At 38.0% G+C, this 27,266-nt stretch overlaps 2 protein-coding genes across 2 annotated transcripts; both read right to left on the reverse strand.

The window, feature by feature from the left end:
• Positions 1-10,002: 10,002 nt before the first annotated feature.
• slc25a10b (solute carrier family 25 member 10b) lies at positions 10,003-20,357 on the reverse strand. Its single transcript, XM_055041384.1, has 11 exons — positions 19,864-20,357; positions 16,337-16,456; positions 14,680-14,794; positions 14,469-14,517; positions 14,307-14,348; positions 14,184-14,227; positions 13,940-14,010; positions 13,602-13,694; positions 13,420-13,497; positions 13,126-13,182; positions 10,003-12,511 (listed from the first exon to the last, which is right to left on the reverse strand). Exons 1-11 carry the CDS (start codon positions 19,951-19,953, stop codon positions 12,410-12,412), a joined length of 861 nt encoding a protein of 286 aa, XP_054897359.1. The 5' UTR covers positions 19,954-20,357; the 3' UTR covers positions 10,003-12,409.
• A 2,944-nt stretch (positions 20,358-23,301) lies between these two features.
• On the reverse strand, positions 23,302-25,603 carry LOC129366766 (claudin-9-like). The gene is made up of 2 exons (XM_055040792.1): positions 25,514-25,603; positions 23,302-25,031 (listed from the first exon to the last, which is right to left on the reverse strand). Exon 2 carries the CDS (start codon positions 24,910-24,912, stop codon positions 24,244-24,246), a length of 669 nt encoding a protein of 222 aa, XP_054896767.1. The 5' UTR covers positions 24,913-25,031; positions 25,514-25,603; the 3' UTR covers positions 23,302-24,243.
• Positions 25,604-27,266: the final 1,663 nt, after the last annotated feature.

Genomic DNA, 27,266 nt, shown 5'->3' on the forward strand with positions numbered 1-27,266 from the left:
TGGCTCTATAAACTCCAGGTGACATCAATGAATCCTTGCAGTTTTTCACAACACTGGAAAATTCACACAAAATCAACAAATCTTAATTTTTGTTCTTATTTTACTGCAAATTTTCTCAATATTGTTAAAAAAAATTGTGATTTTCAGTAACTGCTGCCTCAGTTTTACTTGATGGGAAGTTATAGTCTATAATTGATATGGTGGCAAGTTATGAAAAGTCACATTTAACATCATACAGTAGCGCAAATGCCATACGTTTTTTTAAAATGTCACCACAAAATGTACAAACTTGATTGCAAAAGAAAAAAAAAAAAACACTAAAACAATCACAAAAAAAGCTATTTATTTATATTTTAACAGATAAATGGGATTTATCAATGTATTCTGGCACATCCAGCCCTTTAAGAACATTCAGACTTTTGATGAAAATGAGTTTGACACACCTGCCTTGGAACGTACTCCATATAGTGATGCATCAGTATTGCATCACTCCTCCAAATCATTAGATTTCAATGTTTCAGACATTATGTGTCAAATAAAGTGGCGCAAAACACGCCCTATCTGGATTCTAGCGTATTGGACGACATTTTTTTTCTGGAGTGACGAATCATGTCTGTTTGTCAGTCCAACAGACAAATACAGAACACGGTGAACACTGAGTTTGGTCTTCTTGTCCAACCTCAGTGTCTGATCAGATGAGTTGAAAGTGTAGCAGTTGCATATTATGGGCCAACGCCACACTAAAATGGGATCTTGCAACAGGGATTGCTGTTTAGGTGTGAGACCCAATACATTTGACAATGTAGACTGTATTTATGTACATATAGATCCTGTCAATTTTCACAAACAGCAGATAAAATTGTTAAGGTTCTTTAACATTAACATTTCCCTCTCCTGCTTTTTCCATGCGCCAGGCGAGTCCATAACTACAGCATTGTGTGATGCAAAATGTTCTCCAGTTAAAATTTGAGTTCCTTTGTATCGATTTCTAATCATTTCTCATTAAAAATACAGAGAAAATGTTTTTGCTGAAGCACATTTCTTCCCCCCGCAGGTAGTTCAACCCACAGAGACTCACACAAAGAAAAGGCTGCGATTAGAAAGTTTAACTTGATGTGAATGAATTAAAATTTTGGTGCTTGGAACCTGGCAGAGGATGTGGGCGTTGTGAATTTACACCTTGACTTTATTGTGTTTTCCAATAAATTTCTAAAGTCTTTTCTTTTCCTTGACTTTGTCATTTTTTTTTGCAATTTCCAACAAACTTCAGAACAAAACATTTCTGTGGAGAAAGACAGGCTGATTGGAGCATATTAGACAGAGAGCTTTTTAGTTTAGAAGCACAAATGTGGGCAATAAATTTTATATTTAAATACATTAAGCTGATGGCAACAGCAGACGCACATAACAGTATGACTAAGGCTGATGTGTTTTTTTTCTTGCTTTCTACATACCTCAGGCAGTTATCCCTTTTTTATGCCATATCTCTGTGCGGGTTGATGCTTTTATTCATGAATATGTGAGGTTTGTTTTATATATATATTATCAAGTGTCCTTCAGGACTCATCACAAACAATGACTTCATGAGTCCCAAAAGCACAAGGAAACAAAATATCAAAGAGCGATTAAAACAACATCACATGTGATAAATTGTTCACAATCACGTTGCACAAACGCCTGCAGGATGTCTGCAGATTTACTGCATTTTCTAGTGTTTAAAATGGAATCCAGATCAGCGTGTTTCAGATGATGCTGGGAGAAATCTTGAGACTGGATCAGTTGTTTGTATCGACCCAAAAAATAAAAAAATAAAGGAGCCTCATTAACCAGTCGCACATTTTTACACCTTTAAAGCAGATTTTTCAGGGCAAAGTCAACAACAACAACAACAACACATCTGCTGGAGAATTCTTCCTGTCAGACGTTTTCTGTTTTCTTCCCAAGTTGTTGCTCTCAGTGTTAACTAACAGATTCTCCTCCATATGTTGTGGTCCAAGGGAGCCTTTAACTGTGAGTTCTTAAAGGTGCAACAAATTAATTGGTTTTAAACTTTAGTGTTTCTGACCCCATAACTATCAATTGTTAATATTTTGCTATTTTTTCCTCTTTCTGCTATTCAGAAATGGGGAAAAAAAATGAATAAATGCAAGAAACACTCTGTTCAAAGCTTATAAACCTTTCACAGTCTCTGCTTGGCGTTTGCTAATGCACAGCTGCTCGAAAATAATGCACACAAATGCAGTGAATAATGGCTTTGATGTTTGAGCGCTCTGTGGAGCTGATTATAAATGCACACGATCGGCCTCTGAAATGTGACTTTGAATTATACGAGTCAGCTTTTTATACTTTTAATGTATTTATGACGAAAAAATTAATTATTTTCTTCACCGAAGAATCTTGAGGATTTAAATATTTACGTGTTATAAATGCAGCTTTTAGAAAAGAGTCCACTAAAAGGCCCGTCTGGCCTTCAAATGAACTGCAGTCATTATGTTCATGCGGTCTTTGCAAAGGTAGGAGTGACGAGTCTGACCCTGGTGGGGCAGTGTCGCATAGACTGAGGAAGTAATTAAACTAGCATGCTTATTATTGTAAATAATATCCACCTTTGTAGGTCTGCCTTGTTGACCTGAGCAGGCTGCGTCTAAAGTATTATTGATCCGTTGCTGTGGAGCAACAGATCTGAAGAGAGCATAAATATCACACGCCACAAATCAAATTCCTGCATTTATGGAGAAGCCCTCAGTGGAAAACTAAAACAGGGATCAACATTTTTTAAGTCAACTTCCCAGCTGCACAGGTTAGGAGTAACCGCTCATAAACCAACCTTAGACTGTGCATCATTTGTTTCTAAAGCAGGAGGACAACAAAGTCCCCATTCTCCATTGTAAAGTGTCACTCTAGCTGGTTGATGTCAGTTTCAAGGTTTTGACTGTGAAACTGTCAATTTCAGCTTGACAGTCTTCTTGCTCATTGAAAATAGGGGTTGAGATGTTGATATAGATTCACTGGCCGATCAAAAAAAATGCAACATGCTGTCAATCAAACCGCCAATGGGGACCAACAGGATAGAGTGGTTTGAGATGCTGACATCTTTACCATCAATGCTTATTCAAACCATCCATCCAAAAAACTTGTAACATCTTTTTGTTCCGCAAAACAACTTTTTCAAGTAACATCCGAGTCCAGAGTTCTCCCAGCACATCTCTCGTTACTCAGGCCTTCACTCCTGGCAGGTATTGTGGAGAAAACAGTGTGCAGTGGAGTCAGGAGCACCGTCAGGATGCTATGGATGCACAGACACAGATCATTTCACTGTCAGCTCAAGTTTGTAACCATTTTACAGCAACGTTTACCAAAAAGCCTTTTAAGCAACTAAATGCCCGCAAATAAACTATTAAGTCCACCCACAACGAAACACATTTGCAGGCTTTTCTGTCTTCTCTTCATCACTTCAAACCATCCCCACCCACTCTCCCAAACCTCCATCACACTAACTGCTATGCAGGCACATGTTCAGATGCCAAATAGATAATTCTTGTCTCAAAGCACTTGTCAATGGTTTTGATGGGGACAAAGCACAGAGCATTAAGACTGAATAAACAGGAGCTTCATCAGCGGTCAGAGAGCACAAAATAATGATGCATTTCCTAAAAAATCGCTAGTTAGGAGAGACTGTTCATTATTGCTTTAGCATCTACACACCTCACTCGTTGAACACGAACAACAAATGCCAGCATTCTGCATCTGGCTCCATGTTTGCACCACATTCAGCAGCAGGGGAGAAAGTTTCCTGCAGAAAGTTTCTAACTTGCATTCAGACGCACCGTCCTGCAGAGAGAAATGAAGTATAAAGATCCTCCCGTCCCATCTGTGGTTATTCCTGCTAAGTATTTTTTTTTTGGTCCTACCACTCTGTTACTCTGAACAGCCTCATGTGTAACATTCATGCATCTCAGCATTTAGGAAGTACTGCTGAACGAGTGAGGCAATCATGGGGTTTATTGCTTCCGAGTGCAGACGGTTTAGTCTTTTGTTCTTCGTTTTGTCTGCAGCTATAGAAGGAATATTTCTATTGAGACTCTTGATATTTAGCAAAGAAGGTAAAATACACAAGTTTTAACAAAGGTATGAGTCTGCAACACACAAAGGATCCTAGCAAACTCGCGTGAAAAGGAGTATTTAAAACTGAGAAGGTGATTGATGGAGACCAGGAACAGGTGAGTCCAACCAATAGAATCAATAAAAGTTATGAGGGGAGAAAGTCTTAGGAGCTGAGGGTAATTGGCTCAGAGCAGTTAAAGAAATACTGAAACTGTGATTAAACATAAATTAACACAAACAAGTCGCTCAAAACACAAGAAAAGGGACAGAAAAGGGCATAATTTATATGAGTGTGTGATCGTCCCTGCCACAGATTGTTTAAGAGTAAGGCAAAGTTAGAGTATGTAAACTTCTGACTATGAAGCAAGTAATGAAAATGTCAAAACATTCATTCGGAAAATGGAAGTTATTTTGGCAATCCACAATAATTGCTTAAAATAGCGCTTTATATTTCGATATGTAGAAGAGAGATTGTCCGTGTAGCAAACTTTGGTAAGTTGTGACTATTTGTTCATTACTCATTTTATATCTTTCATAGCTCTTCACTTTTGGATCTCTATCACTGCCTCCAAGGCCCAAACAAGCCAAAGAAAACTTCAATTCAGGTGAAAACTTAATAAAAATCCTGAAATTCTGCTTCGATTTTGGTTTTTATGTATCAGCCTGAGATAATCAGTGAGGCCCATGAAAACCTGGAGACACTCCCCCTAACATCAGTATCCTCTGGTGTCTTGATCCATGGACAGCATTAATTTATCAAATCAATCTTTTTCATAGATTCAAATAAATATTTTGGTAGATTGAGATACTGCAAATAAAGGACACATCGTGGTTTGTTGGGAATATTTCAACCAGATGAACTCAAGGATCCGGGGCGACATTTGTTTCTCTGTTGCCTGTTGGCCTTCACGCATCTCTTTGAAAACACTCTTTGTGCAAACAGCAGTCAGTCCAAAAGAACATGATGGGTGTGAGAGTTTAAAACTGAAGCTAAATAAAGTCAAATGTTTAATCTGAAAGCTGCACAATTCAATTCATAAAGATTTTTATGAGGAACTCCAAAGTGTGTGACTTTATCTTCGTCAGTGTCTGACTGATAAACAGCAACAAGTTTGTGATTTCATGAACGTCTGAGAGAGCACTATCGCTGTTCAGCTATTTAATAGGCGCTTCTGTGTCATGGTTTGCATTTATTTGGACAGAGAAAACATTCTTTGACTACAGGATGTGTCAGCCAGGTTTCACTGCCAGGTGGGAACCCTCCTGCTTAAAGCTGTCAGCTTGTAGCTGAATCTGCCAGAAGGCATGTTACTGCCAGAGCCCAAAGGGATGACTAATGACCCTTGTTTATTGACTCGCCTGTTTCCAGTGCAGCAAAACTGCAAAAAAAATAAATAAATAAAAATGAAAAAAAAAATAAAATAAAAAAAAAATATATATATATATATATATGGGATGGGTGCAAAAGTCATTACTTAGGTATATAAATTGACTCTAAGTTTTGACACTTTCAAACGTGGATTAACTGGATTTGTGAACGATATGAACCATCAGTTCTGGATTAACATAAAAATGAAAAGCAATTTCCAATATTTTGTTCTCCTGCTGCTGCGTGTAGGAATGTGGGTTTCTGTGGAACTAGAAAGCAGAACCGTCGTGTTTTCAGTGCACATGTCGAGGCGTCCTCAGGCAAGATGATGAGATATTGTGCGCTTGCGTGTGTGGGAGTGGGTGTGTATAATAGAGAATGTCAAGAAAATAAAAGGCCAGTGAGTGAATGTGTGTGGGACTGGCTGCAATTGTAGAAACCCCAATGATAGCTTTTTTTTTCCTTTCTTTTTTTTATCAATTCAATTATTCCCACACATATTTATTTCCATTTAAAGAATCTAAGAAAATCTGTTTTTTTATGTTAATTTAAGCCAATAATATGTGAAATGTTTCCATTGAAAATGTATTATTTTGCTTTTTTTTCCAAAATTAAAAAGTCTTTTCCAATTGTGATATCTTTTCAAGGTTGTCACATTCTAGTCATAAGCAGGTTCTTGCTGTAAGCGATGGCTTTGAATCCCAATTTTCTCAGTCAGATTCCAAAAAAACTCAAATATTTTGTCCTTTTCACACTTAATATTCTCATTAAAAAAAAAAAAACATGTTTCCTGGGAAACTGATTCAAAGATTGATTTCTAAAGAACTCACGTGGTGAGATGAGGGAGATTCGCTTTCCAGATGGAGGTGGAGGCGTCAGTCAATCAACTGCACTTCACTTGCTTAAATCTTTGTATTGTTTTTTTAGCAAGGGAGATGAAAACAAAACAAAAAAACATGAAAGATTTAAAAATTAGATTAAAAGTGCATCTGTCAAGGTTGAAGGGTAAGAAGCTTGTTATATAAAAGAAATAAAATCTAAACCCGGCAAGGGCATGAGGAAAATTTCATGAACTAAAACCAGTGGTTGCAACAATTCCTTTCATAGATTGCTACAGTTCTTTTCATAAAACTGAAAAAAAATGGATGCATGGGTTTCGCAAAAAAATAAAGTAGAGGTGTATTTATAAAAATACTGTGTGAGTCGTAAAGCCACAGAGATTAAAATTATATTTTCTCTAACAAACCAAAAAGATCCTAGATAAGATTGTCCCTATTTAACATTCGCTGTTTTTCTCTCAAGGTTGTCGTGGGGCAGGATAAAGACATCCTGCTTCTAAGACATTCATTATTTCAAGGGTGAGTTTTGTCAACACATTTCTAGAACATGACTGCAAGGCCAATTCCTTTATTTCCTTCATGACACATTAGAACATTGTGTTAGTTTTGGCATTTCACTAATTGGAAGACGACGAATGGGGATTCTTTACACAATGTCACTGTGGCGTTAAATTTTAAAGTGACGTTGCCACAGTGAATGTTTTGATGTACTGCAGCAGCCATTGCAGGCGCTGTGACCTCCATTTGTTGTTTTTTGTTTGTCAATATTCTAGAAGAGCAAGAAACCCATTATGAGATAAAGATTATCTCCAAAAACCAGATTCAGACATTGAAAGCAGAGATGCTGATAATTTGATAAGCTGCTGGTTTGGAGACATCAATCTACCAATTTACTGCAAAAAGCAAAGAATGAGCTGGTTTTTCCATCCGCAGAGGCTTGAATATGTTTTTGCAAGTGCACTCAAAACCACCTGAAGTTGCCTAAGTTTTAGTATCCAACAACTGCAAACCATCGCAAAGTAGTGTGTGATTGTGAAATTAAAGTAAAATATTTCTGACAGGATTTCTAAAACAGTAAATTTGAAGGAGGAAACTTTTCTTAAAAATATGTTTTTGTTCAAATTAAATAAAATGAAACAGAGTATTTTTTTATTATTATTACTTATAATATATATATATATATATATATATATATATATATTATATATATATATATATATATATATATATATATATATCCTGTCTCATATCAAACTGTCAGGACATAGTCACAGTTTCATTAAATGTGTAAAAAATTGTTAACTTCTGCTGCATTAAACCAAGCAAAACAAAGGATGTAGCCTTCACAATGACCTATTTGTCAACAAATTTTGCAGCTATTCTCATTATTCAGTCAATTTTCCAACAAACCAATCAGATAATTCCCAGCTTAAACAAGTGAAAATATTATCACTTTTTTTTGCTCCCATCATTCTTTGTAAGGGAAATGAAAGTTGTAGCTGTAGAAAGGTTCACAGTGTCACCACTGTGCGCCAGCTGGATTCTTTAGCTCATGCAAATAAACCCAGGTAATAATTTTTATTTGGAATATTTTAGATAACTGGGTTTTGCCACAGCAAATCTGAACGAATTATCCTTCATCTCCCCAGACTCTTTCTGTTATTGTTCCTGCTTTAGCGCATCTCTGTAGAGAGTTACTCCTAACTATGTATTTCCACATCTAAAATAAACTAAGTTTTCTTTTCCAGCATACTGAATATTAGAAAAAAAACTGTGTTTTATTGTAGCTCTGTTGGAGTGTGTGTTGACACATCGACATGTCAACCAGCGGACCGATGTGAGCCCAGCAGCCCGTCCTCTGAACATTTCCTGGAAAAACATGAATCACGAGCAAAGAGATGGAGTCCAACATATCTCTGCTTGTTTGTTTTCTGCAGCACAGCTAGCTGCCTTCGGGAACATAGAACAGCAACATCTTTTTTACCCACTACTTCATAGGGTTGTAATCAGTTGTGTCTTTTTTTTTAGCAAAAGTTCACTAGCAACCTTTAGCAGAGCATCCGCACCAGTAAGAGGAACAAAATGGTGCCAGTGTTTCTCAGATGTGCAGGTCAGTGACAGGCAGATTACGTAGTACTCTACAAATAAAATCTATGTTGAAATGATTTACAGCTCAGATTGCTTGCCCACAGAAACAAATGTTGTGCCTGAAAGGACATGTGAGAGAAATTCATAAATCTGTGGGATTTGTCATGAAAGAAACAAATGTACAGAACGCAGGAGGGAATAAACATTTGCTTCATAAATTCATTTAGAATGCATATGTCATGAAGCATTTAACTTTTCCTACGGCAAAACATTCAGAAATCTTACTCAACAGGTTCCCATAAAAGTTTATTTAGATTTTCGTTCCTGGTATTTTCTCTACCAAAGCAACAAAGTGAGATTTCGTAGAATGATGTATCCTGTATCGATGGGGAGTCACACATCTGCAGAAAACCACGAACGCACAAAAATAGCTTCCTTTACAACATTATCTGTCTAAATGTTCTCACCAGGTTTCAGTTTCATATTTGACTCACACCCTGAGTTGAGGCTCAATCCAGAGTTTTGATGTTTTCCTACAGGCAACAACATTTATTCTGAAATCCTCCCACTGCTCGAAGTTTCCTCCCTGAGGTTTCTCCTCTTTCCAAGGTGATGGATGACATGCTGAGGGGATTCATAAGAACAGACGTCAGCAAACGTCGCAGCAATGATAAAATGTTTGATTTTATGTTCAAGTGATATAACATATAGATCAGCTACAATAATGTGCACTTTTAATTCACTTCTCTCAATAAGCAAATGCATCTGTGACATGATGAAATATTGCATTTCCGAATTTCCCTTCAGGCTTTGAATGAAATGCATTTATCCATAAGCGACATCTCTGTCGGACAAAACGTCGTGCGCCTGTCTGAGTTTGTGTGATTGAGTTTGGAGTTTCGTATTAAGTTTATTGTTACATTACATCCAAAGCTTAGAAGATAATCAATTCAAAAGAGCAAAATATCAAGATGTTAAACTGCATGTCAGTTGCCAGAAAAATCAAAGTAAAGGAAGCATACAAAGGAGAACAAAACAATAAATCCACCATTACTGCTGCAGCCGGAAAAGATGGATAAAACCGCAAAAAACCCCAAAAAGAATTCATCTTCATCAATCTAATAAAGACAAAAATACAGATGTGTGAAAAAAAAATCAAGCTTGTGTATGCGCTGCTCAGAACCTCCTCCTTGCCCTCTGCTACGCTACAGCACAGTCTGCCATGAATGCTAAAGCTAGTTAGCATGGCCACCAGGTCAAAGTTTTTCTGTAATGGTAAGTAGTTTCTCCACCATTACCACATTTAGCCACAGAGGGGACTGCAGATGATGGAGGTGAAAGGTCACAGTTACTAATATGATGTTTTACAATCATATCGGTTGGGTTGGTTATGTTCATCTTGGCCAAAGATCAGAATCAGTTACCCATTAATCATGAATGTCACCAATTAACTGCCTCATACCCACGGAGAGGCCACGAGTCTGGAAAGTAAGGCCTCAGATCAAGATGGTTTTTCTTTATTTAAATAAAGAAAAACTGGTTTGATTTAGAAACACTCAAATAAGATCCCCAAAAGACTACAGTAAAAATCTGAAGACACAGTTTGAATTAGTCCTTTAATTCTCAAATTTATTAGTGAAAGATCTACAATATTAAAACTTACTGACCCATCACTGTCCCAACAGTTTCACTTCAGTGAACGTAAATACAGTAGATGACACAGGTTTCATCCTGAGATGAAGATAAAAACCTCTCAGGTGCATAAAACAGGACAATTCACATGTAACAACACTGCCCCCTACAGGGCAGATTACTATAAGGCAGCAAGACTTGAGCAGGAAAGCAGGCACAGCTACAGAGGGAAGATATTCTTTACATCTTACACCTCATGAGTGAAAGAGACAGAAACATATTTGCAACTGGATTCGTCCACATTTTCAGTTTGAATATTATGAATCTTGAATTTCATCCCTTTGTTAAAAGCAAGTCAGTCAGTGTTATATCAAGTTTTAAATGAAGCATTTTAAAATCAATATTAGACTGAAGGAGAGCTGTTTAAAGCAGTATTATGTAAAATTATGTATTTTGCAGGCACATAGTGTCACTTTATATGATTATGTTACCTTTAGTTGTTACAAAAATGCTCTCTATATATACTGAGAATCACTTAATTCGACTTTGCAATAAAACGCATTGAAATTGGTTTTTGTCTCTTTAAGAAGCTCCTGCTCTTTGACACTCTGCCTTTAGCAACTCATCACAGCAATGTTCCTCTATCAAGCCTTTAAGAGTGTTAAAAGGAGCATTGCTCTGAAAAGTAGTTTGTATAATGAGCTCAGCAGATACGGTGTAGTTCCACCAAGTGTTTGCTAACTGCTGCTGGCTAGTCTGAAGGAGCTGATTGAGAGAGTCAAAGAGGGTCCAGAGAGGAGCTGCATGTAAAAGGCAACATTCTGCGAGAGAAATCGCTTTGTACCCTGAAATGGTTGACGTGGGAGATTCAAACATTTCTTTATCATACACGGAAGAATCAAGGCAGCATGCGAGGTATGTTTTTGACAAGTGATTATCATTATAACGTAGTGTAATGCCGAAAAACTGGATCTATAAAAATATTTTTTGTATATTATCAGATGTCTTCATGCATTTCAGACTTAGTCCACATGTAGTCAGATATCTGGGGTGAAAAAAAAATATGCCTTTTGGTCTTTCATCTACAGGAACTCTCAGTTTAATATCACTAAAAACAATTAGTCATAAACTCCAACCAAGGTGGACGAATAATGTGACAGTAAATCCACGTAGTATAATTTGTTTGACATCATTCGTAACACTGATTTGTTTGCTTAACTTTATAATCTAGTACTCTAAATGTATTTCAACATCCTGGTGCTTGCTTAATTCCAAACAGGAAGTTGTGGTTGTTTTGAATCCATCTGATTGGCTGAGACAGGTTTTAGCTTTGTGCTACACTGCCCCCTATAGGTTTGGCATGTGTAAAACATGCCAAACAGCTTTGTGCAAGTTGATGTGGTTGAAAACCTTTCTAAACCCAATCCTGTGTGCACAATATTAGTTTTTTTAAACAATGTGGTGAAGATATTTGCTTTTAAAAAGACCCGGCTCCATGTGGAGAAAACCTCAGTTTTCTTTTAACTCGCTCTGTGTAAAAAGTGATCCAAACAAACTTGGTCCTCTCCGTGTTTAGATGGGATGTGAAATGTGACAGTGGAATGAATTAAGGAAGCAATAGAAAGAAATTGATTACAGTTTAATCAGTCAGTGTTTTGATTTTGTAAAAATATTAATAAGGGAACAAAAACAAAATAATTTATACTGAATGCATTTTATCAACACCGCTGTTTGCTCACTGGTTGCCGAGGGAATATAAACAGGCGTTTTAGATTTATGGCTTCGTAAATCCATTATAGATTGGTCAGATGGGTACTGATAAAGCTATGCTGCATTTGTTTACAACTTCTGGATGATGTCAGGGTCTGTTGATAAAATCTAAATTGTTTTAGAGAAGTAAGCCTTGCTACTATAGTTTGCAGTTATTCCTCACTTTGTGTCACTTCTGAAATAATCACAAACAACTAATAGATTAGATTTTAGGTCAAATTAATAAACAGCACGTGATTTGGAATTAGTTGAAGTTAAAATTTTGCCTGCGACCAACAAATACGATCTGAACTCGGTTTCCACAACTACATCATAATTAAACAATTAAAATAATCTGACACATAATTAATATTCTATTGATGTTATTAACCTCAATCCAGCAGCTCTGAATCTGTTTTTTCCCCCCATTCCTGGTGTGAAAGAGCAAGAGAATGACCAGAACTGTTGGTTTTCGGTACAAGTCGTGTAAATCCACTTGTAGGAAGGAGGTAGAGAAAAAAGGAGAGGGAAAGCACCATGACGAACTGTTCCCTTCTTTCCTCGTGAATAATGAGGAGCAGGATGAAGAGGGAGGACATGACTGGCGGTGACGGAGCCAAGGAGCGGATCAGGAGATGATGCGAATGCCGAAGTACTTCTTGAGTTGCTCCAGGAAAACAAAGGTGAGGACTGTATGGGGAACCAAGCGGATCCCGGCTGGGACAAGACCCTGCAACAAAGTCAAAGGTTTTTAATTTCTACACTTTGATCTGATAGTGGAAATCACTACCGACACGAAATGCAGCACACAGAACAGAGTAAACATTCGGTGTGAAATGACATCAGCAAAACCAGCAATAACTGGCACACACAGTGAGGTGTAGCGAATGTGTTCAAAAATTCACTCATTGCATTTAGACTTATCACACACAATGTTCTGTCTTTCTTTTAATTTCGATTATTTTGGTTATAATGAATAAAACCCAAAATTCAGTTTCTCTAAGTATTAGAATATTGTACAAGATCAATAAAAAATTTTTTATCTTTAACACAGAAATTGTGTTAACACGACGACAAGCTTTATTCACCAGCAGGATATGGCTTCTGCTCACACTGCCTAAACTACCTATACCTGTCATAATGACCTTGGTATCAATAGCCACCTAATTATCTCAACCTAAACCACACAGAGAAGCGGTTTGACCTTTATAGCTATTAAATACACATCTAAAATGAGATTCATGATGTATTTATATCATATGTTGCCACCATCATCCAGGTCAGAGTGATTTTCTATTTTTCTATAAATGAGACTAAATTGTGTAGGACTATTTTTCCTTTTACCTTATAAAATGCCAGTGGACCCAGTTTGGCTGTTTCCCGTAAGCAGTGCATCACTCCCTGCAGACATGAGTGAGAAAAATATTATTAAAGTGAGTTTAAAATTCTTGTAGAACAGGAACATTTAGGTTTTATTATTAGTGAGTGAGGAGCACTCATTACTTTTACAAATTTAGAGCATACTTAAAGTCCAGAGGATACCTACTTACACTTATGTAGCAACCCAGAACAGGGAGTTACCATTACCTTTAAACTGAAACCTGAACAAACAGACAACAAAATAAGTGATTCACTTACTGTGTACTCTCCTTTTGAATTCATCAGCCTGGTTTTGAGAACATCCAGAGGCTGACACAAGAACGTAGCACAGCCTCCCTGCAGAGGAAATATTTGAGAGGAAAAAAAAAATAGACGGGATTTAAGACGGGATTTAGAAGACGCTCTGCAAACTGCATTAAATCAGTGGAAGAAATTCTTACCGCTATGAAGCTGGAAAGGAAGTGTGTGAGTATATTGTCTCCCATCACACCTGTTCCCAACACCAGCTGCTTGGCCTGGTCATAACATGCCAACTGCAAACAGAAATAATATATATATAAAAACAATTTGGGTAATGTTAAGTTTATCTTATGTTTTACAAAAAAAAAACCCTAAGTAAGTCAGTCTGATCCAAAACACAAAAGAAGCTTTTGATCTTTAAAAAAAGTCTACACCTTTCCGTCTCTGTTGCATCAATGTTTAGCTTCAGGAAACCATCGTTAATCACTTAGAAGAATACTTTGTGAAAACGTAACATGTAATTTTTAATGCGACTTGCCTGCCCCACAGTGACCAGCGCCCCCCTGCCAGATGCCATGGAGGCTCCTGAGAACAGCCTTCTTACACCCTCTGTATGAAAAAATAAAGACAAGGGGCCTCTTGAACTTTTCTAAATTTTTCCCTACGCCAAGTTTTAGTGTGAAAACTGCGCACTCTTTAATGCATGAGGCCCCAGACCTTGATTGCGATGCCAGACGATGCAAAACACAAAGTGAAAACTTGATTTCGTGCTTGTCATTTACCTTCTCTAAAGACTCTGTAGAGTCCATCAACGGCATGTTTATAGCTGCAAGCAAAGCACAAATACAGTGATAAATTACGTGAACACCAATCAATACAGAGCATCGTTCAACCCCAGCACTCACTTTCTCCTCTGTTCTGGTGGTAGCTTCACGTCATTTTGCATTCTAGGAGGGCAAGAAAAAAAATTATTTCAGATGTCATTTATCTTTCCGGCTAATACCATAATTCATTAGCAAAATACACAAATATTCTTGTTTAACGGGAATGTTGTCAGGCATGTTCACCTGACATTCACCAAGTCTGATGGAGTCCCAACAAACCCACCAGTGAATCCTGTTGGCAGATAAAACGTGTTGGTAAACAGCCCTTCACAGGTATCATTTGGGTCAGCATGTGTGTGTGTGTGTGTGTGTGTGTGTGTGTGTGTGTGTGTGTGTGTGTGTGTGTGTGTGTGTGTGTGTGTGTGTGTGTGTGTGTGCGTGTGTATGTGTGTACCTCCAAATGCTCCCAGCAGGACCTTCTGGTAAAAAGGCATCGGCCCCTTGCCAGTGCTCCCCATCATGTCTCTGACTGTCTCATAGATGGCAAACCTGGTGAGGGAGTAGGTAATCTGAAAAGCAGAAACATCAACTCAATCACTTTTTTTATCCAAAGGAAGAAGTCTGGGCCCAAGTAAGCTGGCGATGCAACCTCGAGCGATCTGTGGAAGGGAGACAGATTATCTTAGCATTGCAAAGCAGGTTTGCATTCGCCAAGTGAAGCATCATGGTTGCTTACACCGTTGTATTCATGTTTCTGGGTTAACACATGACCATGATAATCGTATTTTAGTACTTTAAATTCAGATATTTTTTTCATTTTAAAGATTAAAAAAAATTACAAATTCTATTTTTATACATCTTAAATAGAATAACAATAAACCTGCACCCTAACAAGCTCCAGCTTTTATCTCATTTATTAGTCATATCTCCTTAATGAGATTATAATAGAGCAATAATACAGACAAACATAATAAAGTTATGTAATTTAACAAACTAGTATGTCTCCTTCCGTGGTGGTGTCAGGAGGCCACTAGGCGGTGCTGTAACCCCCACTGGGTAAGTCATAGTACCTCGGTTGGTCTGTGTGGTCTCTGACAAATAAAAGCATTTTAAAACAGAATAAATTCTGCTGTATTTGTCCAACTTGTAGCAATTATTCCACTGTTATTCTGAGGCACAGTGGTGGCAGAAATTTTACATTTAATTTCTGACAGAAAAATTTAATCTGATTTATACAAAATAAGCAGACTATAAAAGTAGTATAAAAGTAGATGAAACGCTCCTGATGAGGAGCGTTGAAACAACAGCACAATGTGACCTGATGCCTCCTAAAAAAGACAGGATAGATTTATGTTTTCAGGCTTTTTCTGACTCCATCATCTGATTATCCCAGCTTAAACCAAGGCTCACTGAACCAGACAAACTTTTTCCAATCTGTCATTGTCCAATTTAGGTGAGTGTGTGTGAGCTGCAGTGTAATTTCCCTGCTCTTGACGGGAGTGGCACCCGGTGTGGTTTTCTGCTGCTGTAGCTCATCAGCTGACTTTATTGGTGACTGTTGAAGATTTGTGCGTTCAGAACCGTACAAATAAATGAGCCCTTCACAGCATCCTCAGTAATTGTTGCTGCCTAAAATTACTGATTTTGTGGCAGCTTTTCCAAAAAGTTAGTCAAAGTTGCAGAAAGTTGTTAATGTAGGTATTTTATTTATTTATTTATTGCCATAACATATTCTTATGGGGAAAAGAAGTTGAATTGCTGTGCAGGACTTTCCCTTTCCTTCTCTATTTCTCATCAGGTTATAATCCCTCCTTACCTGAGAAGACCCTGCATCATCATCCTGCTGCTGGCCTCTGGTCTAATGTCTCCTCCCTGACCTTTTGCTCTTTCTATTATGACAATAAAGATTTGTTTTAAATCAGTGGAAAGCAACAGTGAGCACAAGTTCTGAAAAAAAAAAAAATGAAAGAGGATTGGGTTTATTCCTGACATAAACTAACAAGCAAGGGATGTAAAATAGGCAACAACATTAATATTCTTATTAATAAACTTAATAGGATATGCTAACAATCATCATTTATTTATTATTTAGCTTAAAAAAAAAAATCTACCTGTCGACACAGTGAGGCGGAGAGGCCATTGTAGAGAGCCAGCACCCCATCAGTCTTCACCACATGCACAGCCATCCCAATCATCCTCTTCTTCACTTCCTGCTGTGTCTGCAGGTGGACCTGAGAAAAAAAAAAAAAAAAAAAGAGAGCCATCTGTTGAAAAGAATTAAAACCCTCACACATTGATTTAGAGTTTAGATACAAAACTCTAATCAAATAGGGTTTTCTAAATTCAACTGTTTTCTTTTAATAATAAAACACCAAGATAAATGTTATTTTCCACGTTGTTCTTCATGAGGTCTTAAAGAAACCAAAAAGGAAAAGGAAATCATGCCATGCACCAATCCTCTCGGTGTTGTAGCAATCTCTGCTTGTTGGAAGAGGGCCTCAGTGGTTTCAAAACATGACCTTTGTTCTTTGTTTTGATGAGGACCTCAGATTAATGGTCAGTGACCTTTCTGAGACAATGTGGTTTTTTCCCCACACAATGCTGATCTCAGTAAACTGGTTTGTGTTTCGGTTCAACATTTAAATCGCTGCAGCAGCTTCTGTCAAGCACTTCTTTTGTACCTGAACATTTTCAAGTCAGAAATGTTGAAATTGAAGTCAGTTTCCAAATTGTATAGTTCAAAGTTCCTCACCAACTCTACCTTCACAATCTAAAATGGATGCTGATTTAGTTACATCTACTAAACAACATGTTGCAACAGTGTCTCAAGATGCAAAATAATGAGGAAACACATTGATTAGTAACAGATTTTGCAAATCTAAAATTTTCAGATTTTGGAACAAAGGTAAGTGATAAAATTTGGTTATCAAATATGACTTGTGACATAATTTATCACTACCAATCCATCACCCTGTGCGGTAGCAGAAGAGGAGACAATAAGTCGTTGGTTTTTCAGCTATCAAATGTAAATTATTAGGATACTGTTGCAAAACATACAAGCGAATCTTGGTTAACATGGTGCTGCACTCAATTTCTTCTACTTGTGTCTTTCTATGAAAAAAAGTTTTATGGAGGTAAGTTGAAGAAACCTGGATTTTTAAAGCTTCACTTGCAAGACTGAAAACAAGCAAGTAGAACAAAAAAAGCAGGAAAAGCAGGAAGGTACAGAATGACTTAGCAATATCTTGATCACCGACTTCACTTCATTTCAATTCAAGTATAAAGAGAATCGAATTTAAAGAAACCAGTGAAAAAAGTAGCTCTGAAAAAAGTCAAGTTCTTTTTCCGTTTCCCCGCTAGAGAAAAATCTGATATTGTCACAATTATGCAGATTAATTCGGTAAGTTTCGATCAGGGCTCAGATCAAGCTGTAAATTGACACATTTTGAGAGGGAAATTTATTAAGTAATGTTTTAAATAAGTCAATCAATTTGACTATTTTATAACTATTTTTTAAAAAATCAGAACTGGTCCTGTCCTAAATTAAATTTTTATGTCAGTGTTTGCGCCGTTGCCAAACCGCTTTGTAACTTAAAAAACACTAAAACAGAGGAGGTCAAACCTGTGTTTGCTTATTTCCCCAAATCTGGTTCTATGTTTTCATGAAAGAAAGCATAACTATTGTGGTCTTTGCATCGCCAAAACTGGACTTTTCAGCTATGTGGAAACAGTACACATTGCAGTTTCCACAGAGAAAATGCTTCTCTGTGCATTTTGCTCAGAGAAGTGCAAAATGCAATTTTCTCCATTATGGGAGCTCATTCAGTTTTCACTGCATAATGTCTTTAAACCAACTAGATGTCTGAATATTTGTTGCAACAAAATGTTATTCACTCTTGGAAATCCATTGAAGCCAGAGATGAAATAAAAAGCCTTTTAAAAGTCTTCTTTATGCTGAAATTGAACACTGCTGGCACTAAACCTGGATTGTGCACGTTTTGATTATTACATAGATTGTTATTTAAACTCTTGAGAACACAGCAGTGAAGTTTACATTTGATGAAGATGAATTAAAGCCGTCTCACACTAATCCCAGAGTTAAACATGAAAAACACTTAGCAGAAAGACATTGCTAATGATATAAGGAACTATGCAGTACCGACCTTTCATAAATAGGCAATTTACTGATACAGTGAATTGCCAATTATAACAGAATTATAACAGTGAGTTATAATTTTCATCATCTCAGCCAGCTGACCTGCAGTGCACGCAGCAGCAGGTAGGGGAGGGGCAGTAATGTCCTCACTCCAAACTAGGCGTCATCTAGCTACTAGAATGGAGTTTTACCAAGGTTTTGATAAATTTTAGATTTAAAGCAATTAAAATGTTGAGTCATGGGAGGCTCAGTGGGTAAATGGCCTGTAAATGTACAGAACTTTGTCAAGTCCACATGAACCCGAAAGCATTCACACTCCATTCAGTCACACACACACATTCACGTGCAGAGAGTGTGTGTGATAGAGCTCTCTCCTCCCCATTCCCTGTCCAGTTACTGCTAAACAAAGACCACCAGTGCCTAAAAAGAAAAAATACACCTAACATTTTCTGTCACAAAGTCCCTAACGATTTTATCGCTTTTTTAATCACAGGATCCGGTTCAGAGACAATTTTACTAAAAAGACAATTCATGCAGTTTGGAAACCGATCCAGTTGTACCCGTTATACTTGTTTCAGTCAAAACCGAGCAAACAAAAAAAAAATGCAATAGCAAAGATTTAGGATTTTGCTTAATCACAAAATCCTAAATCTGTAGGTTCTTTACCAAAATGTTTTTCTTGAGTCTTTGTGTGAACATTTTAATAAACTCATGGTATGGATTACACTATTTTAGGCACTTGATATAACTATTTCACCATTAGAAATATTTGCATATTTTCTGTTTTAAATCAAAGCAGATATAAAATGCCATACATTTTCATATAAATACTATGATGCTACTGTGTTTTTATTTAAACCAGTCCATGCTTTCTCCATACAGTTAGAAAAGACTGGTCACTTTTTCAGTTGCAGTTGTTTGAAACCCCTCGCTTTTTTAACCTTGACCCCAGTAAGCGGCTCATGCTCTCCTTTTCTTAAAGTAATGAACTTTTACATTTCTGAAGCATGTGCTCTGTGTGTAAAACCACACTTTCCAGCTTTGCCACATGCAAGCAACAAGTCAGGCATTTCAGAGAGCCGTTCAACTGCAGCCTGGTGATTACCTTTACTCCCAGTATAATTACACAACACATGATTTCCTGAGCGCCACAAACTTTATTCGAGTCATGTGTAAAAGTCTCTGGAGAAACTAAAGAGGATTCAGGCATTTGGTATAGATTAACAGGACTACTGTGTCTGGGAAACTTTGGGTTGACCTATGACCTGGATTCAACTTTGAACATCCTACTTATTACAGAGAAACTTAAGATCTCAGGACGCTTACGGTGATCTCTGCGGTCTAGCAGGGGCACTATGAGAACCCGTCAAGACGTGAGGTTTGGTGAAACACGCTGGCAGAGTCAGCGGGAAGCCAGCTGTGCCCTGCTGTTAAGGCCTGCACTTCTCCTTCACCCCGTGGGAGAACCACTGCGCCCCTCACCTTGACGAGATCCAGAGGATGGGTGCAGCATGCGGCTCCGCAGGAGGCCAGCCCCCCGAAATACCACCGCGACATCCGTTTCTCAGTCATGATAACGCCGGCTCCACTTCCACGGCGCTGGGCTCCCTCCAGCCGGCTCGCCGCGGCCCTCTGTCCGCCCGCAGCGCGTGGCTCTGCTCAGACCCGGAGCTTCCGGCGAGTGTAACCCACAGGACAACCTCGTTAGACTTCAAACATGCCGATAAATAAAGGAGAGCGGGGGACTTTTCACGTCGCGAGAGCAGCGTGCACGCGAGAGCTGAAGCTCCGGTGTTGCGGCGCAGCAGGAAGCAGCTGTGACACTGAGAGAGAGAGAGAGAGAGAGAGAGAGAGAGAGAGAGAGAGAGAGAGAGAGAGAGGAGCCCAGCCAATCAGCCAATTGTCGGTGCGGACGGAGGAGCTGCCTCCCCGCTCGGTGAAGCTGAACACTGAAGGTCAGCAATGTAGTATGACAATGCAGAAAATGTTCTGCACACAATAGGCCCGTTTCCCCACTTTTAGCTGTCATGTGCTTTTAAAGTGACACCCGTCCTCTCAGATGCGACGCGGCTGACAAATGGGAGCTCTGTCCCTTTAAGAGGGCAACTGTTTCCAGGAGAACAGAAAGTAACCCTGAAAAATGGGGTTGGTGTTCAGTGCTGCTCCGCTTGCTGTGTGAAAGTAGTTATAATTTCCAGTAAACGCAACTAAAAATATTAAATAAGTGACTTTAGTGAGCTTTTAAAAATGTTGTGCAAATTTTTAAACGCTGGCGCCTAAAGATTGGTTCCTTTTTAGAGGCTGGCTTGATGAAGAGTCGTCAAAGTGATTGATAAGTGGTCGATCAGCTTCTGTCCTGAAACGTTTGCATTGAACAAGTTAGTCTTAATCTACGAAAAAGTGCTTTATGTATCCTGAAAATCTGATTGAGAGCCAGAAGCAGTGTGAATACTTTTCCATGTTTATCCTTTAAACAGTAGGCTGAGAGTGATGCGTGGGGTCAACATCATGTGGAATCACGACAGGAGAGACAAGGGGGAAAAAGTACTTGAAGTTGTTCAGAAAAGGAGAGACAATTAGATTTCTGAAAAATAAATCAAAGATTTTTGTATATTGCTCACGTATCGCTGTGTTATGCTATGGTAAGGCGGGACAACAAACAGGGAACAAAACAAAAACTTGGCTCACACTGGTTCTGTAGAAATGTCTAAATGTTTCATCCTTTCACTGTTGTCATCCAATATTAACAGTGAAAAGAGCATTTATTTTTAAACTTGTAAAGATTTTATGTATGTAAAGTTTGTTTTTAACAAACATTTTCACTTTGGCTTCTTTTTAAAAAATAAATAACTACACATTGGAGTACATGGTTTAGTTTAGTTGAGATCAGGTGAATAATTTTCAGCCCTGGTAAAAAAAAAAACAAACAACAGAATTGATTGACCGTGTTCTTTCTTTGCACCATGACTTGCATTCTACACTTTGCATGCAAAAGCTGGCATGTGCTGACACGTGTGGCTCTTGCTCATCTAAAAGTAGATCACATGCAGGTAGGCCGTCGTTATTCTCTGATGTGATCTGAGTTGAGCAATAGAAAATGGACTTGTGTTAAATCCACAACAGACGTAGGCGTAAATCCCAGGAGGTGGGTGGGTCCGGACGCCCCCCCAATCTTGGAAAAATCTAGAATTGCCCCCTCACTGTCTTCAACGTAGAGCCTTTAAAACCACAAAATGAAATCTGAATATTTTTATATATAAACCCTGGTGCTTTAAGTGTTACACTTAAGTTATAATACCCGCCAGAGATTCATTTCTATCTACCTGTTGGTTCTCTGTCACCAAGCACACGATAAAAATAAAAAAGGCTTCAAAATAAAGCAACTTAAGTTATAATTTAAATCACCCATAACTTGTATTGGGAGCCATTACAATAAATCAATGTTTATGAGGACTTTTATTAAGAGCAGTTCCTCATTAAAGCTTTTTTATTTAAAACCTTAAATTGTTGTAAAGGTGTAGCAGAGATTACATCAGTGAGACTGAACAAAACTCGTATAGCAGCAACATTTGAATTTTAGTTTTACTTCTCAACAGGTTGCTTACTTAGAAAAACACATTTGATGTGCATTACGGGTCATTTTTGGTCCTGCAACTTGAATGTTACATTTCAGTGGAAACTCACCAACCCCCCCAAAATTGCTCTTGAGAAATTTTCCTGTTTATGGTTCCACCAATAATGAGATGGGATTTACGCCCTTGACAACAGAAGAAGAAAAGTCATTGCTGTTCCAGAAAGAATCAGATGACTGAAACACCAAAATGACCACATACTTCATAATTTATCCAGTTTTGTGTAAAGTTTAGGTAGAATATATTTTTAACTAAACATTATTTTAAGAAGAATAAGGCTCCTGATTATAACTCTAAAACAGATTGTTAGTGTCTGCTGCCCCCTACTGGAGTCTTTGTGTTATCACAACTGATCACAGTTCAAAATCTAAATCTGAAATTGGGATCTTTTGGAGCTAATTCTGTTAACTTACTTTAATAGTAATTAAATGTATTTCACATATATACTTGAGTCATTTTGCACATGTGAGGGGAATTTTTGAAGCAACCGACAAAGATGTAACACAAATTATGTAAATTGTTAGTGTTAATGGTGCATGACACTTTACTTCTGTTTTTACTTTGGGTCAGAAAATGCACAGCATTATGATTATATGTATTATATTATATGTATTTGGACATTTTGAGCTAAAAGTGCTGCTGTTTAGCTTTTGAATTACATGCATGATCATGACAAGAAGCAGCAAACATTTGTGTTTGCTCCTTAGGTCCCAGACATTTTAATCATCATGGACATAAATATATTAATAATTTGAGGCTTTTAACAAAATAGACAAATAATCTACTTTTCAAGGTTTTCTATACCCTCTGTTGTTTTAGAAATGACAAAGAAAAATATGGATTAATCTGAAAATTTGCATCAAACTGCAAAACACTCAATATGTCAAATATTTTACCAAAAAAAAAAAAAAGAAACACTTCCAAGATTATAAATACATTACAGCACACTATTACTGCACAATACAAGCATTTGTATGGCCTTGTTGCTAAATATGTGCTACTGTGCACTGTGTTTTACACTTAAGGTACTTAAGGTATTTGCTAGATGAAGCAACATGACTTATTCTGCACAAAATCAAGTCGTTGCTCTCCAATTTCTTAGTCATGAAATCAAGAAAAACAAAATTTATCTGGGATACTGATTACTTTAATATATAAAAGTCAAAGAATACAAAAGCATTTTTTTATTTGCTTTATTATGAGAATAAATCTGGTCAAAATAAAAAAAAAATCATCAAGAAATAGTTCAGCTTCAGAATGCTTTTCATAAACAGAGAGGAACAGCAACTGTTGAACAAAGAAAATTTTTTATTAAGAATAAAGGCACATTACAAAGATAAGGTGACAAAGAAAAAAGTAAACAGAGTAAATACTCACACATACTTTCAACAAAAGCACCAGTGCAAAGTAATGCACAATGCACACTGGCCTTTAGTACACATACCACCCACACGCAAACACACATGCACACACACAAACACACACACACACGCAGGCAGAGGCAGAGGGGAATCTGAGAAATGTGAGCCACACGCATTAGTGACCATTAAAGCTTTTAAAATCCTCCCCCGGTTCATTTCAACTCCTACTCCAACACAAAGCCCTTAAAGTCAGAAAACCTTGTTTATGTGCATTAATATTTCTAACATGAAATATGCAGACATTCCAAAAAATGTTTGTACTTTATCCAAATTTTAATTTAAAATAATTTCCATTCAAGTAAGTATTTTTTATATTTTTTTATATAGGAAATGAGGCTTCTCTGAAAATATAAAAATGTGAAAAAAAAAAAATCAATTAGAAAACAAACGTTTTTGTTTACGTTTAAATAAAAAATGGCGTGTTCAAAAAAATAGTGCATGTTTCCAAGTTTTTGATGTTGGAAGGCTTCATAGCCATCACCCTAATTTTTAGGATGGGTCTCTGGTCGGGTTGCAACAAAACATTAATATTACTTCAAATCTTAAGTCTGCCAGGAGTTTGAATAATTCTGAGCTGAATTGTAGATTACAATCTAATTTGCACATATCTCCATCCTAGGCAACAGTGTTAGTAAGACATAACTCTAAAGCTTTAGTACTGCTAAGAAGCCCCTTCTTTGACTGCAGGTAGAACAGGACATGAAATCAGTCGTTTTTTGGAAGAAATGCAACTGAGCAAATAATACTTTTATAGATGTCAATTTTAAATCACGTAATCGTAAGGGGTTTAGGTGTCCAACAAAGTGATCTCATACAAATGACTTTTCCTGCTGCTTCACTTCTCCTGCTGCCCGTATGGATGGGCTGGGCTTTGCTGCGGCCCCAGATACGGGCAGCGTTCTTCCTCCCGGCGCAGAGGAGCCGACGTGAAGCAGAGCTCCCCCCAGCAGGAGGAGCACGCTGGCCACCCAGCCCAGGTACAACGCAGGCCCCAGTTCTCTCTTTAAAGTTGCTGCAACATTTGGATCATAAAAGTCTCTAATCGTGGCATAGGCGGTCCAACAGATGGGCGTCAAGTAGGCTAGACCAGCCACGATGAGGAGCACCCCTGCTATCCTGGCCAGCCGAGCTTTGGAGGCCTGGTTGCCGTCGCCCATGCAGTGGGTACTCTTGGCCCCAGCAAAACCGAGCATGACCGCCAGAACGCTGAGAAGCAGAGAAAGAACCGTCAGCGCTCGAGCTGCCTGGGCAGATGTCGGGAGGGCCAAGGTGGAGTCATAGGACTTGCACTGGATTTGGCCGGTGGTCTGATACAGGCAGTTCATCCACAGACCCTCCCACTGCACCTGGGCAATCACCAGCTCTCCCCCCACGAAGGCCGATATGCGCCACTGCGGAGCTGCACACACCAAAGCCCCACATGCCCAACCGAGCAGGGCCAGCACCAAACCCAGCACCTGGAGACCAGTTGATGCCATGGCTGATCCGGAAACCGTCTCCGTCAATAAGCGCAGAACCTCCTGACTCCAACCCTGTAGCTCTCACTAATAAACCTTTATCCACTTAATTGTTGGTCAGCCAGTCCGATCTTCAGCACCTATCCAACCATGGAGAAGAAATAGTTTTTTAGAAAGCATAGTTTATGGCAGTGTTTCTCAATTCCAGTCCTCAGTGATCTGCTGCACTGCATGTTTTAAAGAAATCGGGTGTCCAGAATACTCAATTCAAATGATTGCATGACCTCCTTTACATGCCATCAACTGCTACCGAAACCTGTAAGAAACACCAAAAACATGCATGGCAGTGTTCCCTGAGGAACAGAATTGAGAAACATTAGTTTTCTGCATATATTTTTCCAACAGTTTTCTCAAGACACGTTTTTTTAGATCATGAGATGATAGATGTGCGATGATTGGCGTGTGTGCTAAATTCGACTCCATTCTTGACAAGCATGCCGTGATTTCAAGAAAACAATCGTTGTTTTTTAGATTAAGATGACAAAACCGTTGGGGAAAAGTACATGCTGAAAACGTCAGCTCTGGGATTCCAAATAAAGTGACTTATGTTGGTCAAACTTACTTTAGTCAGAGGTCCACAGGCGTCTCGATGATCCCCTGTGCACTTCCACATCCACAGTCCCTCTGCAGAACAACAGATGTCAGAAGCAGTTCTTCTGTTTTGACAGGGCAACTTGTCTAACTGCGGCTCACACAGGGTTGCGTGGGCGCCCAAAAAAAAATGAAAGCCATTCCATGACAGCAGAAGGACACTAGGACACTTTGTTGAAGTTACGGCTGGCAGCAGCCATGCTGTCATCACATAAAGTTGGAGTGGGCTGTGAAAGGGGGAAACATGGAGGTCATTTAGAAGCTGTTGAACATGTGTTGATCCCAGTTAAATGTTTTTGTTGTTTAATGTTATATCATCTATATAGCGCCTTACAAAGTCATTTGTGCTGCTGAACTTTTCCACATTTTGTCAATTGTAAATTTCCGTTTTCAAATGCCATAATGGGATTTACGTGGCTGATCAATACAAAGTAGTGCATTGTTGCAGAGTGGGAGAAAAAGCGTAATTGGCTTTAATTTGTTTCTGAACTAAAAATAAAGAAAACGTGGTGTTTTATTTAATACCCTTTGCTCTGATACCACATAATATGAGTTACTTTTATGTAATTTAATTTCATTATAAATCTACTTGCTCTGAGGTTTTTAGAGAACATTAGTGAACAAACACAAAGACAAAAAACAAAGGTAAGGCGTAGATTTAAAACAGCGGAAATGATGCAAAACAACAGCCCACCCGTCAACAATCTGCAGAGCACTGTTCAATCCATCATCTGTTGGACGAGTGTGCAGTAAACCTTGACATCTAGATGGGCCTGGAATGAAGAGGATCAATCAGAGAAGAGCAGCTAAGTGAATAATTTTAACTCCGGAGGGTCGCTTTTCATTGTTTGTCTATCCCATAAAATCCCAATTAAATAAATCCTAAGTTTCAGTTGTAACCTCAGAAAATGTCAAATGTGAGAATACTGTTGCGATGCACTGTAAATGGAAGTTTGATTTATTTTAGGTAAATACTATTCACATCATTGTTGCCACTTGGTGGCGATAGAGACGTTTCCAACTTTTCTACATTCTTTGTTTAATTCCCTTTGAAGAAGATCTCAAATGATTCCCCCATCATTTTGTTGATCCCTTTTCCCTCCCGTCCTTAAACGGCTGTTTTGGTGTGAAGAATAAAAAGGTTAAATTTCTCAAAATAGCATTTCTTTCCAATTCAAAATCAAATGATTTTAATTGTGTTTTCATTAAAGCTCACAGTGTTTTAAGGAAAGAAAAACATCTTTTGAAAAAATGCTATTTCAACAAAATCAGAGTTTTGTTGACGATCTTGACAAGGTCATGTAAATATCCCAAGAAAGGATCATAATGCATGTTTTGAAGGAGGGAGGTTTATAGAGCAGACGGAAAGTAAAACAAACATGATCAGGCTGCATGAACATGAACAGAAGACAACAAATTACTCTGGTGTCCTTGAGATTAAAACAAAATTCCCTGTAAGGCAGCACCTAGTTATCTGGAACCTCCCACCTGATTACAGCATACTTTCTGATTTACTTTCACTCTACTAAAGGTTGATTTGTGCCTAATAAAGTCACACTGGTTGACTTGGAAGATAAAACTAAGACACAAACAAAGCAGAGGCATATCATTTCTTTGTATTCTCATGATGTGAAAATGCTGATATGGTGCTCAGATTGCATAAGGATTAATCACCAGAAACTAGTGAATGTTAAAGTTGCTGAACTTATGAAAGCATAATATGA

Source organism: Poeciliopsis prolifica, unplaced genomic scaffold, assembly GCF_027474105.1.
Source record: "Poeciliopsis prolifica strain line A6 unplaced genomic scaffold, Auburn_PproV2 SCAFFOLD016, whole genome shotgun sequence".
Classification (NCBI taxonomy): Eukaryota; Metazoa; Chordata; class Actinopteri; order Cyprinodontiformes; family Poeciliidae; genus Poeciliopsis; species Poeciliopsis prolifica.